General features: G+C 36.5%; 1 protein-coding gene across 1 annotated transcript in view; it reads left to right on the forward strand.

The window, feature by feature from the left end:
* Nucleotides 1-4293: 4293 nt before the first annotated feature.
* The window catches only part of LOC137224294 (uncharacterized), a 480626-nt gene continuing 468087 nt past the window's right edge, over nucleotides 4294-16832 (forward strand). Inside the window, exons 1-2 of the mRNA XM_067737162.1 lie at nucleotides 4294-4337; nucleotides 10944-11059. Coding sequence (XP_067593263.1) covers nucleotides 4294-4337; nucleotides 10944-11059 — 160 coding nt within the window. The remainder of the gene's footprint in view (nucleotides 4338-10943; nucleotides 11060-16832) is intronic.

A 16832-nucleotide genomic window follows, 5' to 3' on the forward strand; every position in this document is an offset into this window, starting at 1 on the left:
TTTCCTGACCATCCCAGATATACTCATGTCCTCTGGAATCATTTTACTTAAGCGTACTCAAGTGAATTTCTATTTCCTACAACTAAATTATGGTTGACTAAGACAATGCTTATAGTTAAGAGTCCTTTATTTCCAGTTGGAGGGATAATAGGGTAACAAGGATGACAGACTCAATATCAGAGCTACCATGCTGTCCAACCCAATCCCAATTTTTTCTTTATTAACAATTTAAATTAGAAAAGTAAAAAGTAATACTTTGTTAATTTAAAAAAATCATATAATACAGAAGTATAGAAAGTTAAAGATTCGTATCCCAAGTCTGACTCTCTCCTGATGCTATTCCTCAGAAGTAAATTCCGGTTAACCATTGTTACATATCCTTCCAGATTTATGTATTTACAAACAACAAACATACATTAACGGACATGTATATATGTCTGTGTATGTATGTATGTATCTATCTATCTATCTACTCCTGTTCAACTTAAATACAATGTCTCTTGTTTATTCTTCTCCAGACACAGGAAACATCTGCTCAGGGTTCTCCTGTATAAACCCTTCATGGGTCTGAGGCCAGCCATCAATTGATTTTTAGGGTTTTTTTCTCCAGGTGAAACAATTCCAATTCCATTACCTTTGCTTTGGTAAATATATTTAAAAATTATTTTTTCTTTTTCTCACTACAAAAGAAAATCTGGTCTCTGAATTAAGTGCTCTAATAAAAATTAAAAAAAAACACAAATATTATATTTTTAATACTGGCTAGCTCTGTATCAAAGTCTCACCATCTGTATAATAGGATCGTTGACTCATCCAGTTGGTTTTGAGGCTTAATTTTGGCATTCAATTGATTACTCTCAGCTAATAGATATCATAGTCATGTATAGTATGATGTCATCTCAGTTAATTCATTGTCTCTATTTAAATTTATCCTAAACATAAGTACGGTTTCTTATTTAACAAGATTTGACTATCTTAGAGCCAAAGATGGAGAACATATATTCTTAGAGATATTCTTCATTGCTCCACATCCCTTCCATAATAGTGATCATCTAAATTGCCCATTGTACATCAATATCTGAATACTCATAAAAACCTAGAGAAAGCTCTTTTTTTTAATTAAAAAAAATTTTTATTGGAGTATAATTGCTTTAACAATGTTGTGTTAGTTTCTGCTATACAGTGATGTGAATTAGCTATATGTATACATATATCCCCTCCCTCTTTGATCTCCCTCCCCCCCACCATCCCACCCATCTAGGTCATCACAGAGCACAGACCTGAGCTCCCTGCGCTATACAGCATGTGCCCACTAGCTATCTATGTTACATATAGTAGTTAATTAAAATATGTTTTATAGACTTGGTATTTCTGAGATATCCAAATAGAAAAAAATATCCCTTAGGGGCTTCCCCTTCAATTATTTTTTAAACCTCTGTTTTAAAAATAATCTTTGAAATATATCATACATACAAAGAAGTGTATAAAACCTATATGTAATGTTTAAATAATAGTAAAATAAATATCTCTGTACCCACCACCCAGCCTTAGGAAATAGGACAGTATCAGCCCTTCAGAGACACCTTGCCAAATGTATCTCTTTTACCTCTGAAACAGAAGTAGCCTCTATTCTAAATTTTTGTTCCCCTTGATTTTCTTTATAATTTTGCCACCTAGATATCTATCCTTTGACATTATTATATTGTTTAGTTTCCCCAAATCTTAAACTTTATACCAATTGAGTCATACTGCATGAATTTGTCCATGATTTCAGCCAAATGATTTTCAGATTCACTCATGTTGATGAGAACAGGTTGCATTTATTCATTTCATTGATGAATAATATTTCATTGTATGAATATTCTACAATTTATTTATCAATTTTACTATTGATGAAGTTTGGGGTTGCTTCCATTTTTTGCCACTTTTGACAATGTTCATGAACTTCTTAATTATTTGCCTAGAAGATGGACTGCTTGGTTCCACCAAAAAATATTTTTTTAACACAAAGCAAAGGTCCTTGTACATAGTAGGACCTGAGAAATGCTTAAGCGAATTAATTTCTATAATTTAACAGTTGATTTAAAGTCTTTTAATATTTCCTAGCAAATAACGGAACAAAGGAACAAATATGAAGAACATAGTTATAGATGGAATGTAACGTGGAGACTTAGTAATTGTTTAATTGGATTTACCCATCCCAGAAGGAACTGCACCCTTGCTGCAGAAAACGCAGCATAACTAGAAAGGGATAACTCATTCCCATCATGTGTGTCCTTTGCTAGGCTACCAAGCAAGAACACATTTGCCCAGCTAAGCCCTCTTAAAACTTTTTGGGACAAAGACAGATAGATAGAAACAAGTACAGTAAGTCAAATATTTGCCCAGCTGACTTTTTCTGTCAAGTTGGTCTCTGTATGGGTGGCAGTCAATTTTCCCTTCAAGTCTCCTTCTGGCCCTTCTGTTACCATTCAAAACATTCTCATTCCCATCAAAAAGCATTTATTAAGCACTTAGTTATTCACCGTATTGCAAATAGAATCATGGTTGCAAGGAGGATTAGTGCAAAAGGGCTGTATCCTTTGTTACTGAAGAAAGCTTAATAACTTTGTTTAACCTATATCTTATGTTAGGACTCTAGTTGTAATATCAGTTCTTTCCAAACAGTTTGAATGATTTATATGGCAAGAAAGGCCTAGACGGTAGGAACACAAGGGTAACTATTCTAATGTCCCTGCAGTCCCCTGCAGCCCCAGGGAGTCCTGAGTTTGCCCACCATCTTCCGCCTTTGGCAGGTAATATTAAGAGCTCAAATACTTCCGGCCTTGCAATTAGGCTCTTCTTCCATGTCCTTATGGCAGGGGTGTTGATCATAACAGTTTTGTAGATTCCAGATTTGCTTACCTTGATTGACATCAGTAACCTATCTGATTTCTGTCACTTTTCTTGCCTGAGTTCCTGACTTCAAAAGCTTGGCTTATTTCTTTTGTTTCTTAATAATCATTATTCTTTACTGCTGAAGTGACAAATGATTCTTGCAGATGCAGTTCCGGGTGTCCCAAATTACAGTTGAGGTGTGAATAACTTCTCCCAGCAGTGAACCACGTTTCCAAGTGTTATATTTGACTTTACCTACTTAGATAGCAGGTTAGCAAGAAATCCAATTTCTCTCCCTGACACTCATCTCCCTCCCAAACTCCTTTTCATATTCCAAGGACCAGTCCTGCTTGTTCCTGTCTTCTTGCCAGCTTTATTGCTTCTATATTTCTTGCAAACAATGCCTAACATAATTCCTATGGCTAGAGGCTTCCCTGGTGGTGCAGTGGTTAAGAATCCGCCTGCCAATGCAGGGGACACGGGTTCAAGCCTGGTCAGGGAAGATCCCACATGTCGTGGAGAAACGAAGCCTGCACAACTACTGAAGCCCACATGCCACAACTACTGAAGTCCACGCGCCTAGAGCCCATGCTCCACAACAAGAGAAACCACTGCAATGAGAAGCTCGTGCACCGCAACAAAGAGTAGCCCCCGCTCACTGCAACTAGAGAAAGCCCGCGCGCGCGGGTAGCAATGAAGACCCAATACAGCCAAAAATAAATAAATAATTCCTGTGGCTGAAAATTCTTCCTTCAGTCCAATCTGTAGAGACTTCTAGCTCAAGGGTAATAGGATGCCTTAATAGAAGAGTGCCTGAGGTCAGTTGCCTCCTCCCTTGTTTTCTCTTCTTTATAATATCAGCCTGCTAAGGCATTAGAGCTACTACAAACAAAATCTAACAGAAATGTTTCCCATTATATTATTTTATTTAGTAACATTTTAAGTTAGAAAAATGAGAAGTAATATATGCTTACCTTGTTACAGTGGGGATTTGGACTCATCATTTTGGTGGGGTTGTCAGATAAAATACAGGATTTCCAATTAAATGAAGTTTCAGATAAACAATTTTATTTATATATATATATATATATATATATATATATATATATATATATATATATATATATCTTTTTATTATAAGTAGGTCCCAAGCAACATTTGGGAAACCTTGTACTAAAATACTATTTATTGTTTCTCTGAAATTCACATTTAACTGGGAGTCCCATATTTTAGTTTGCTAAATCTGGCAACGCCACCCCTTGAGCTGGCAGACTTCAAAACTGCCAACAGATGTTGGTTGCTTGTTAAAAAGCCACTACCTGCTCCAGCGCTGTGCTGCTGCCTTGTAATGTTGCAGCTGAAGCTGGCGACAACCAGAAGTCCGGTAATCATTTAGAACGGCTGGTGTCTGCGAAGATGACGTTTAGGATGAACTTTATGCTCCAGCAGCTTCTGCATCAGTCAGTGCAGATTATTTATTGTCCACTGATTGTTTAAGATTTCAAAGAAGGATCCTCTTACTCCCCAACACCTTCCTCAGTGCTGTACTAGGACAAAGGTGTTTCATGGTAAAATTACCCTGGGGCCCTTATATTCTAGCGTTTTAGAGCCATTCATTGGGCATTTAAAAAAAGGAAGAAAGAAAAAAAATTGAAGTTCATTGGACATAGTTAAATCATAAAATGCAATACATTTTTAAATTTGGGGAAAATAAAGCAACATTGATCTCAAAATCTAGCAATAACCCTTATTAAAATCTTTGGCCCTCCGAAGATTTTTTCTGTGCATGCTTGTGTGTGTGTGTGTGTGTGTGTGTGTGTGTGTGTGTGTTTGTGCATTCTGTGAGAGTGTATATATAATCACACATACAAATGAGTTCGTACTCTACAGCCTAGTTTCAAATCTCCTTTGTTTTCACTTAATATTATATAATAAATATTTTTTCCATATAATTAAAAATACTTCTAAAATAGTATTTTAATAGCTAGGAAATATGCTATTGATTGTAATACATAATTATATTTAATCAATCACCTATTTTGTACATTTAAGTTATTTTCAATTAACAGCTTATGGCTAAACCTTTGCATACATCTTAAATTATTTCCTTAGAGTAAGCCATCAGCAGTAGAATTTCTGGAACTGGGTAAAGTGGATTTTTCCCATACAGTTAAAAAATTTTTACTTTGAATAATTTTAGATTTACACAGGAGTTGCAAAGATAGTACAGAAAATTCCTATATACTGTTCAGCCAGCTTCCCCTAATGTACATCTTACATAACCATGGCACATTTACCAATACTAAGCAATTAACATTGGTAAATATTAAACTGAGCTTCAGGATTAACATCTTTCTTTTTCTGTTCCAGATTCCAATCCATATAACTATGTTGCATTTAGTTACTATGTCTCATCTTTTTCAAATTGTTTTCCATGACCTTGACACTTTTGAACTGTACAAGTTAGTTATTTTTTAGAATGTCCCTCAGTTTGTATTTGTCTGATGTTTTCTCATTATTAGACTGCTAATGTGACCATATGATTTTAAGGTTTTGACCTATACATTTGAAGCCCTGTTGCCTGTGAGTGATAGGCTAGTTGAAAGAAGTTGTTGAAGGCAGGAAATCTATTAAAATGATACATACATACCTTATTTATTTTATTTGCTTTATGTTCTTCCATGTGCCAGCATTTTAATTTTGGGCCAAAGTTTTGTCTGTTTGTTTTGTTTTCTGTTTACAGTACATTTTATTGATTGGAACTCTGAACCACTTTTTTTTCCATAAATCACAACTATAATTAATAAATCATTTATGATTCTAGTTTCACTTTGCTTAAAATGGAGAGAGAACTTAAAACACTTGAAAAGCAGCTTTTCAAAATTTTTACAATTTCTTTTGCATTTGATTCACCCACATCTGATTTGACAGCAATTTTTTTTCTTTAAAAAATGTATATTCATTGAGTCATTTCAAAGCACATGTTTCCCACTGAAAAAAAAATCATTTTCATTTCATCAGATTATATAATATTTAATAAATAACAATTATGATAATGACTAGAACTGAAATGATAAGTTTAGAGAAAACATAATCCTCTTGATAAACCCCTTTGGTTACTAAACATTGAGAAAGCAGCAGTACTTAGGTAGTTTTGAGAGAAGCCCCTTAGCTTCAAGCATTCAGTGTGCAGATGGTATTAGACAGTGTGCTTTGTAGAGAGAACAGTGGGTTCTGGTTAATTCAGAAAACTGGTTAAAAAGAGGCCAGGGCTTCCCTGGCGGTGCAGTGGTTGAGAGTCTGCCTGCCGATGCAGGGGACACGGGTTCGTGCCCCGGTCTGGGAGGATCCCGCGTGCCGCGGAGCGGCTGGGCCCGTGAGCGGTGGCCGCTGAGCCTGCGCGTCTGGGGCCTGTGCTCCGCAACGGGAGAGGCCACAGCGGTGAGAAGCCCGCGAACAGCAAAAAAAAAAAAAAAAAAAAAAAGAGGCCAGTTAAGGGAGCTGCTAATGTATTGCCAAATTGCCATTCAGTAAAGTTGTAACCTATTTATGCTTCCAATTACCTGATTGGAGAGTTTCTATTTCCCCATCTTTGATAATACTAAATAACAGTATGTCCAACTAGATTTTATAGAAATAATCTATATTAATAGTAGGAAATTATATCTTGGTGATTACTAATGATACTGAATTTTTAAAATCATCTTACTTATTGATCATCTAGACTGAGACCTGTTTCAATGATCTGGTAACAACTGTTCTATTAACTGCTGTATTATTAATCTGGGACTGAACTATTGCCTCCCTCCAATCAACCCCTGTCTGGTGACGCCCAGCATGAACATTATAAGAGTCTTCTTTATTTAAGAAGCCAGATACAAAAGGAGAGGGATCATTCAGCAATAGGAGGGGCATTCAGCATGGAGCTTAGAAACAATATGTACAGATAAGCCCTGCTACTTGTAATTTTATAACTTGCCAACTCGTCCCTTGCCTCTCTAACATTCACTCTCACCACTCTCCTCTTTGCTGGTCTTTGTACTGTTCTTGGAACACACTGAGCACGTTCTCACCCAGGGCTGTTCTGTGGGCTGCTCCCTCTGCTGGGAACATTCTTTCCCCAGTTATCTGCCTGGCTAGCTCCCTTACCTCAGTGAATTATTTGCTCCTATGCCACCTTTGCACTGGAGTCTATACTGATTACCCTACTTAAAACTGTAACTTATCACCCACACCACTTCTGACTCCCTTTACTTTTTCTTTTTTTCTGTAGCACCTATAAATTTCCTTATTTTATATCATCTACTTATGTATCTCATATATTGTTTAATTCTGTCTCCCATTGCTAGAATGAAAACTGCATACTAGATGTAGGGCTCTTTGTTCTGCGTTCTGATATATTCCAACCTTCCAGGGCAGTGCCTGGCACACGGTAAACACTAATATTTGTTAGACGAATAAGTTAAATTAAAAAGAAGACCTTCGGGTATGCAAAGGAAAGATACAGAAAAGGGAAGTCCCTACTAGGGTACTCTATCTGGAAAAACGTGTGTTTTATTCAGAGCCTTTGGAAGATGTTGCTGCCCTCTTTCTTGTTCATCCTATAGGAGTGACTTTGGATCTTCAGATCACACAGGTCCATCCTTTGTAACTCTTCACATGGCTTGGTTCACCCACACAAGCCCATGCTGGGGCTATAAGAAAAGCCACTCCATAACTAAAACCTCTCTGGATTAGAGATCGCCACACTCCAGTGACAAACCATAACAGTTTTCACTGGTCTAAGAAATATCTCTCGGATAATTCTAGGCTGTTCAATACTAGGTGTCTGTGCTCAGGCTGCTATAATAAAGTACTGTAGACTATGTGGCTTTGATACAGACATGTATTTTTCACAGTTCTGGGTGTTGTGAAGTCCAAGATCAAGGTGCTGGCAAGGTAGGCTTCATTCTGAAGTCTCTTCTCTCGGCTTGTAGGTGGTTGCCATCTTGCTGTGTGCTCACATTACCTCTTCTCTGTGTGCTTGAAATAGGGGAGCAAGCTTCTCTGGTGTCTCTTCCTGTAAGGGCACTAATTCCATCATGAAGGCCTTACCCTCATGACCTCATCTAACCCTAATTACCAACCTAAAACCCCCATCTTCAAAAATTTTAGGGCAACATCAACATTCAGTCCGTAACACTGAGTGATTAGAACCCTGAGTTCTATAGCCCTATGTGTGAGAAGCTTTAGGGAACACATCCCATACCATTCTTTCAGAGCTCACCAGGCAGATATTGGGCCTAAGGCAATCTGTTTTCCCAACCCTTGGTGGAGAAAGCCAGAGAAATTGCTGTAGGCAAAAGCACTGTTGGTTCTCATTTTCTTTCATTTCACTGAGATTATTGAGTTTTTAAAAGTTTAAGGAATTTTAAAGGATGTTTTTTGGACACTAATGAGAGACTACAGGTTCTACTTTTGTTTAGGACAGGGAAAGCCACACACAAAAAAATGTTGCCTTGGGCTTCCCTGGTGGCGCAGTGGTTGAGAATCTGCCTGCCGATGCAGGGGACACGGGTTCGTGCCCTGGTCCGGGAAGATCCCACATGCTGCGGAGTGGCTGGGCCCGTGAGCCATGGCCGCTGAGCCTGCGCGTCTGGAGCCTGTGCTCTGCAACGGGAGAGGCCACAGCAGTGAGAGGCCCGCGTACCAAAAAAAAAAAAAAAAAAAAAATGTTGTCTCTATACTAACAACAGGAATAATCCAGATAGTCTAAAAGAGCCTATCTTTTCTTAAACCTATCAGAGAACCAAGTTGCAAGGCAGCTAAGGCAACTGAATCTCAAAGAGTGATAAACCCCTTTGAGGAGGGATGGGACATACAAACTCTTTTACTTTTAGCAGAGCAAAGGAGGAAGAGGTGGCCTTCAGGGAAGCAGCTAAGAAGAAATCAGCTAAAACGCCAGTAAATTCCTATAGGCCATGTGTGGGCTAGCATATCAGTTTAGGATAACTGGAAGCCCGGCTCATGAGGGGAATTCACAGTCTTTTCCAAACTCTTCTCCATAGGCTTACCCTGGATGCGCACAAGAAAGATTAGGGTAGGGCAGGAGACCAGAGAGAGCTGTTCTTGGAGCCTCAGAAACAAGGGAAGGTCTGGTTGCCATGCGGAGAGAAGCAGGAGCGCTGAAAAGGCCCCATCCCCAAGGCCCAGGTACACAGACTGCCTAATTTGGGGGCTAGACTAGAAGAATCAAAACCACCCCCAATAAGCAACAGCAGTCTCCTGCTGAGGCAGGGGGCCAGTGTTTGGAGAGAAATGCCCTCTGAGGTGCAGGTGTGCAGGGACTGATGAAATCTGAGGGTGGAACGGGAACACTGAGAGAAGCCCTCCAGCAGCACCCCAGGCCTCACGCTCAGCACAAACCACCACTGGGGGGATATGAAGACTGTGGTACCCTGAGATAACGATAGCAACAATAAAGGTCAAACAGGCCTTTTAGATGGGTTGTAGAAGGGTGGAGAAAGCACATATCTTATGATATACCTTTTCGATCTTTCTTGCCTTACTCTTGGCTCAAGGCTTTTGATCTTAACAAAATGAGCGTTTGAGAGTTTCGGTTACTCCACTGTTGGTAATCAAAAAGCAGTGAGGGCCCTTCCATAGAGTGGCCCAAGTGGCGAGATGGTGAGTAGGAAAACAGAGAGTGTGGGGGGAGCAATTAATAATTAATCGCTGCACTCATCTGTTTGGTCCTCAGATTTACCATAAGCTGTAACATTCCACGATTCTAAGTCAAACTTTGTGAGCAGTTATTTGTTCTGCCCATTTGTTCTGCCCATTAGAAAGAATCTAATTTTAGGATTCCAATTTTCCCATGCCTGCTCCTGCCTGTTGCTGTAGTTATTGAGGTTTGATTTTGTACCGACCTCCTGGGCCTTGCACCAACATTCATGCTAGTGCAGCTAGACTAAGTGGTTGTGGCCAGGGTAATTATAGGAAAATTCATTTATTATTGTTTCCAGTGGGACAATTTTTTTCAAATACTACATGCTGGAAAACATGGACAGGCAATTTGGCTTTATGAAACTTCCACTAAGAAGATCAATATAACATAGGCAATGTTAAATGTTAAGCTTATTTTTTTATTTTTATATTTTATTTTATATTTTTTAAGCTTATTTTTTTAAACATTTCCCTAGATTCTCCAGCACATTCTCTAGCAATTCTTCTATGAATACTGTAAACATTAACGAGAGGATATAGCATAGTTGAAGAGACAATTCATTTTTCAAGGTTAAATTTACTTATAACGCCTTCTTAGAAGGCCCTCTACTTTATATTCTGCATGTAAACATAACTGCACAGTTAGGAAATACAAACTTAAATATGTTGATTACCATATAATCTCTATAACTTCATGTATGAAGTGCCCAAGATTTCAAATTTAAATATAAAACATATTCAAAAGAGAAAAAAAAAGTAACATTTATTCATACAGTTCTTTAGAATTTCAACTGAAAATTCATTCAGCTGATTACTGAATCAAACCTGGAATTCAAAATTACCTTGAACTTGTTACAGATGCGATTTAAAAAAATTAAAAGCAGCAACCACCTCAAACAACTGTTTTCTACCTAAATAATGAGTTAAAAGCAACTGACAGTTTGGTTTGTTTATAAATTATATAGGCTTGTTCTATGAAATGTAGGGAAAAAAATGCCTGTCTTAACTCAATTTCCTCCGTATTCTTGAGGAGCTGGAAAAAAGATAACATAAGCAAGTTAACAGTTCTTTCATTTGTAGGTGATGATGGTCTTAAAAACAAAGGCAAATGCTGTCTATATTAGAACTTTGATGGAAGAATCTGATGATTTGTCAGTATGCCAGGGAACAGTCAGAAGGATAAAAGAGAGGAAAAAAAGAAAGCCCATGGCATCCATTCTCTCTGTCCTCCTACCTTCATATACAAGCTTTTACCAAACAAAAGTTGGTGGGATTATAAACCTTGCCTTTCTTATGTCCTCCACAGACAGGGCAGGGATGGTCTTTATTTATGTCGATTTTATTTTTTCTTTTAAAAATAGCCTTGGATCTTCTTCTCCTCCTCCTCCTCCTCCTCCTCCCCCTCCTCCTCCTCCTCCTCCTCCTCCTCACAGTACAGCTTTATTCAGTGGCCACAGAATGGAGAAGCGGGAACTAAGTACACAGATCAACTTCTCGCCCACGTGTCGAGAGGGATTTAATTTTTCTGGATCCTCTTTTTAAGGTATATGTAGAAAAATATAGCAGGCACTTAGATTGATTTGCTGGAGCCCACACAGTAGTTTAGAGTTAGCTCTTGTGATAAAGACCACTTGCTTCAAGAATTAGTTTATTAAACACTTCTGGCTTAGTAGAACTTCAATTTTATTCCAGTGTAATTTGAAAAACTAGCAAATTCTATATAAATTTTTCATACTTTAAAAATTTTTTTTATCATACTTTGTTTTTTTCTGAGCACAGGAATAATACATGTTCATTATATAAAACCCAAACATTACAGAAATATGTCTCATTTAAGCTTTCCCAAAGACATGAATAGTTTAGGCCAGTGGACTTTTACTGTGTAGCTTAAAATGGTCTGATGACAGTCTGTGTTATGCAGAAAGATAATACGTATGGACAAATAGAATTTCTGGTTTCTCAGAAGTTACCACAAGATATGTGGACCTAAAGTTTAATAAATCTCTTCTATCCTTCTTATGCCTCATTCTGAGTCTATTCTCACATTATAAATTATGATACCGCCATTTTCTTTCTTTTTTTTTTCTTTTACCACCGGTGTATGCTTATTGTCTCCTGATTTTGCTTTCTGCAATGCTGTAAGCTTTCCAGAAATAGGTGAAAGTGCTTGTTTTGCATATTCAGGAAAACTTATTAAGTATTTTTTTGAATTTTATTTTATTTATTTTTTTATACAGCAGGTTCTTATTAGTTATCCATTTTATACATATTAGTATATACATGTCAATCCCAATCTCCTTCATCACACCACCACCACCCTGCCACTTTCCCCCCTTGGTGTCCATACATTTGTTCTCTGCATTTGTGTCTCTATTTCTGCCCTGCAAACCAGTTCATCTGTACCATTTTTCTAGGTTCCACATATATGCATTAATATACGATATTTGTTTTTATGATACCACCATTTTCAATCCAGTGAGCTCCAGGCTCAGCTCAAAGATCCAAAGATGCTGTCAGCAGTTGCCCAAAACAAATTCATTTTGTTTGAATTAGATCTTGGCTCATTAAAAATATCTTTACCTTCCAAATGATGAACAAATATATAGGCCAAAAAGAAGACTTATAATTGAAAAAGTTTTAGTATAATTCATTTAACATTTACTAAAGGTTAATTAAATAATATTTAAACAAATTATATTTAATAATTTTATTATTCTGATTCTGTATAGCAAGACCTTACCTACTGGAATTTAGTTAGCCAGCAACCTCACCCACCCGTAACATAGCTTGAAACTAAAAATAAACAAAAATGGATCACTTAAGCAAAAGCTCTTGCTCCTCATTTATAGAAGGCTTTCTCAGGGCCTCTGTCAGAAACAATTTGTTCTTATGTAGCACATATTTTTACTAAGCTTTATATAGCCTATGATTTTAATAAGCTTGGCTATCTGGCTTATAATCCTTTCCTAGGTTAGGAGCAACACGTTAGGAGAGGAGAGAGGAGCTTCTACATGCAAAGATATTGGCAACTGTGAGAAGTAAGAACTGTGAGCTTGAAGAAAAGAAAAAAGAATAAAAAAAATTATAAATAACAGACCTAATTATTAAAAAAATTTCGATTTAGGTTTGGAGTAATAAGTCCTTGAGTGGTCCATGGTAGACCCTAAGAATCACAAAAACCTCTCTTATACACCCAAGGTCTTTGTAGAACAGTTCATCACTCAGATTAAATTAACTGCTACCTTGCTGTTTTTTGAAGGTAAAAGATCTCTTCCCAGTTCTCTCAACCCTCTCAGTAGTAGGCGCTTTTAGTCCTACTCAGGCTGAGAGTAAATTGTCCACATTTTTGACCCTCTAGTCCCTCCCTGACCAGCACCATTGTTCCTTCACATACCCTCTCACTTATAGCCCAGGTTATCTGCTGTTAGTATGACATGGTAGAAAGGATACTAACTTTTCATTCAAGCAGATATGGTTTTGAATCGAGCTCTGTTATTCACAAACTCTATAACCTGGAGCAAATTACTTAACATCTGTGAACTCCAGTTTAATCATCTGTGAAATGAGGATAAGGTAATAATATTATAGGGGTACTGTGAAAATTTAATATGAAAATGTCTAACCATGCATAGCATATGTGTCCATTATGCCATTATAAACAAGTTACCCTCACTCTCCTCTGGTCACTCTTAACTGCTGACTTTCTCATTAATCCATAATCATGGAAAGCTTTGGCACCTGGCTCACTGGCTTCCTTTCCTCCTCAGGGCTTGACATCATCCCGTCAATAACCCCATGCCATTGTTACTTCACTGATTTTCAGCATCCTGTTGTCAGGTGTTGACTTGTGCCTTGGTATCAGTAATATCCGTTTTATTTCACTATTTCCTAGGTCTGCTCTACGTCTGAAATTTTAAATTCCAAGTAATGCTCTTTCTGATTATTGCCTCCTTTTCCTCCATCCTCATTCTTTTCTTGTGTCTATATTTGCTTTCAGAAAGCATTAATATCTCTAGTCAAATGACTGCTTAATTGTCTTCCAATATATCAAATTCTTTTTCTTACTTTTTTCCTATCCAGTCTACACCTGGTGATTCAAGACTTCAAACACTCAGGCAGTACTCTCCTCTGTCTTGCCCGTTGTCCTTCTAGTGTACTGACTCAAAAAACTCCTGATCTATGTATAAACTAGTTTTCTGTTCATACAAGTCCTTTAACACATATACTTGTTGCAAGTATTTTCTCTCAATCTATGTCCTGCCTATTCATTTTCTTAAATAGTGTCTTTTGATGAGCAGAAGTTTAAAATTATGAAGTCATTCTATTTTTGCATGTGGTTAGTGCTTTCTGTGTCCTAAGAAATCTTTGCCTATTCCATAGTATCAATAACAAAGAATTTCTCATATATTTTCATTGGAAGTTTAGCTTTTACATTTAGATCAGAAATCCATCTCTAATTAATCATTGTGTATTGTGTGAAGTAGGGCAAAAGGTCCTTTTTTCCCATGTACCTAGTTGTTTTGCCATCATCTGTTGAAAAGACATTTCTGTCCCTATTGAATTATTTTGGCACCTGTATGGAAAATCAGTTGATCAAATGTGTGTATCTCTTTATGGATGCTTTATTCTATTACATTCATCTGTTTGCCTAAATTTATGCCAATACACTGTTAGAAAAGACATCTGTATGGTCCCTTGCATTTCTGTATGTCTTGTGAGCAGAAGTACTGATGGCCTTTTCTCTGGAATATCTTTTCAAGGATAAGAGATAGTGTCTCCCTCTAGAGTAAAAGCCAGGCTTGTTTATTGCCTAGTACAATAAATATAATAAAAGTAATGTCTCCCTCCTAGGGAAAGGTCAGGCAGGCTTACTGCCTATTATAAAAAGATTTGGGTTCCCTAAACTCAGGGTTCCTCTCCTGTAAATGCACTCTACCGTGTATACAATTATCATCTGACCCTTTTTGTGATATCCTGTGAGATACTCTAGCTTTAGCTATTGCCATGAGTAATAAAGTCCTTTATCTCTGACCCTGGACTGTTATGTCTTCTGCCAGCATCCTTGAAACTGTGGCAGTCTATAAGGTCTATAAGGTCTATATGCCCTATCTTGGTGAATACTTTACAGTTATTTGTAAAGAATGTATATTCTCCCATTGTTGAATGTAGTGTTCTACAATTAGTTTAAACCAACTTAAACCAATTAGTTTAAGTTGGTAGCTGCTATTGTTCAAATCTTCCATGTAGTTACTTTTTTCCCCCCAACTGATTGTTCTATTAATGACTCAAGGAGAGTCATTAATATGTTTTCATAATATTATTTTTCCCATTCTTTTACTTTTAATGTCTGTACCTACTTATTTCATTGACATTTCCTTTAAAAAGAGTATATTTTGATTTTACTTTTTTACTGTGCTTGACAATCTCTGCTTTTAATTTATATGCTCAGTACTAATATATTTAATATAATTATTGATACTTTGGTGCTTGTCTACCACTCACTTTTTCATTTTCTATTTGTCTTGTTTGTTCTTTGTTCATTTTTCCCCCTTTCCTTTTTCTGGATTAATTTAGTACTTATAAGTATTCCATTGTATCTCTTCTCTTGGCTTTTCACTTATAACTCTTTCTTTGTGTGTGTGTGGTTTCCTTAGGGTTTACTATATGCATCCTTAACTTATAACAGTCTACTTGGAACTAACATAATATCATAGGATGTATAATTTAAGAATATTAGATATTATACTTACACTTAATCCTTTCCAAATTATTGTGCCATTGCAGTTATCTGTTTTATTTATTTATTTATTAGAATGCAACTTTTAATTTTTCCTTAAAGGGAACAGTAGAGCCATTAACATTAGCAAAGAATGAATTATCTTTGAAGTTTCATGTATTTGAACCAGATGTGGCTCATACTGATGACTGTCCCTTGTCATAAGTTTGTTCCTTCTGCATAATCTTCAGTTCAAGCTAAAATTACTAATTACTGAAAAATAAGATTAATGTATTGAATTGTTTTCATCACAGCAAGGAAAATATTTCTGGAATACATGGAGTGTCACTTGTGTACCATCTAATAATGAACACGTAGAAATATTACATTATGAGATTCTCCACATTCATTATCACTCTTTCTTTTAAAAGGTAAATTATCTTTTGAAGATATTAAGAAACAAGAACAAAACTGTTATATACTTGCCTAAACATCTACCATTTCTAGTGCTTTTCATTCCTTGATATAAGTTTGAGTTTTTGTCCTCTCATTTCATTTCAGCTTAAGGAACTTCCATTATGATTTCTTGCAGTACAGGTTTGCTTATAAAAAAAAAGTTCCTTAACTTTTGTTTATTTGAAATGTATTTGTTTTGCCTTCATTTCTGAAGAATTTTTTGGGAAAGCATAAATGAAATTCTAGATTGATAGTTTTTTCTTTCAGTGCTTTACAGATTCCACTCCATTGTCTCTGGCTTGCACTAGTTCTAAGGAGATGTCAATGACCATTCTTACTGCTATTCCTCTGTATAGGTCTTGTTTTTCTTGATTGCCTCTAACATTTCAGCATTTAGAATATCAATGTCTTATTGAGTTTCCTGGCTTTGTGGGTTGATTTTTTATATTAAATTTGGAAAAACTTTAGTCATAATTCATTTGGACATTTTTCTGCCCAATGTCTTCTTCTTCTGAATTCTGATTATGTGCTAGACTTCTTGATAATCTTCTACAGGTCACAGACTTTTTTTTTCCTCTCTGTATGCTTCAGTTTCTAGTGACTGTGTTCAAACTTACTGGGTTTTTTTTTCTGCAGAGTCCAATCTGCTGTTAAGACCAGCTGGCAAATTTTCGCCCTATTAGAAATATGGTAATTTTGTAGTCCAAAATTAATTTCAGTATTTTTTAGAGTTTCCATTTATCAGTTGAGATCTTCCATCTCTCCACTCATTATGTCCATATTTTCCTTTTAATCTTTGAACACATATTTATAATACTTGTTTTAAAATGCTTGTTTGGTCATTCTAACATTTTTGTAATCTCTTATTCTGTTTCTACTGCTTTTTCTTAGGGGAGTGGGAGTCATGTGTCACATTTTCCTGCTGCCTCATATGTATTATAATTTTTGATTGTATACTTGATGTTGCGGAAGATACATGTGGAGAATCTGGATTATGTTGTCTTTCTTTAAAGAGTGTTGACCCTTTGAGAGGTGAATTAATTTACTGGCAACTTTGCTTGATAAACAGTATTTTTTA

This window comes from Pseudorca crassidens, chromosome 5 (genome assembly GCF_039906515.1).
Source record: "Pseudorca crassidens isolate mPseCra1 chromosome 5, mPseCra1.hap1, whole genome shotgun sequence".
Classification (NCBI taxonomy): domain Eukaryota; kingdom Metazoa; phylum Chordata; class Mammalia; order Artiodactyla; family Delphinidae; genus Pseudorca; species Pseudorca crassidens.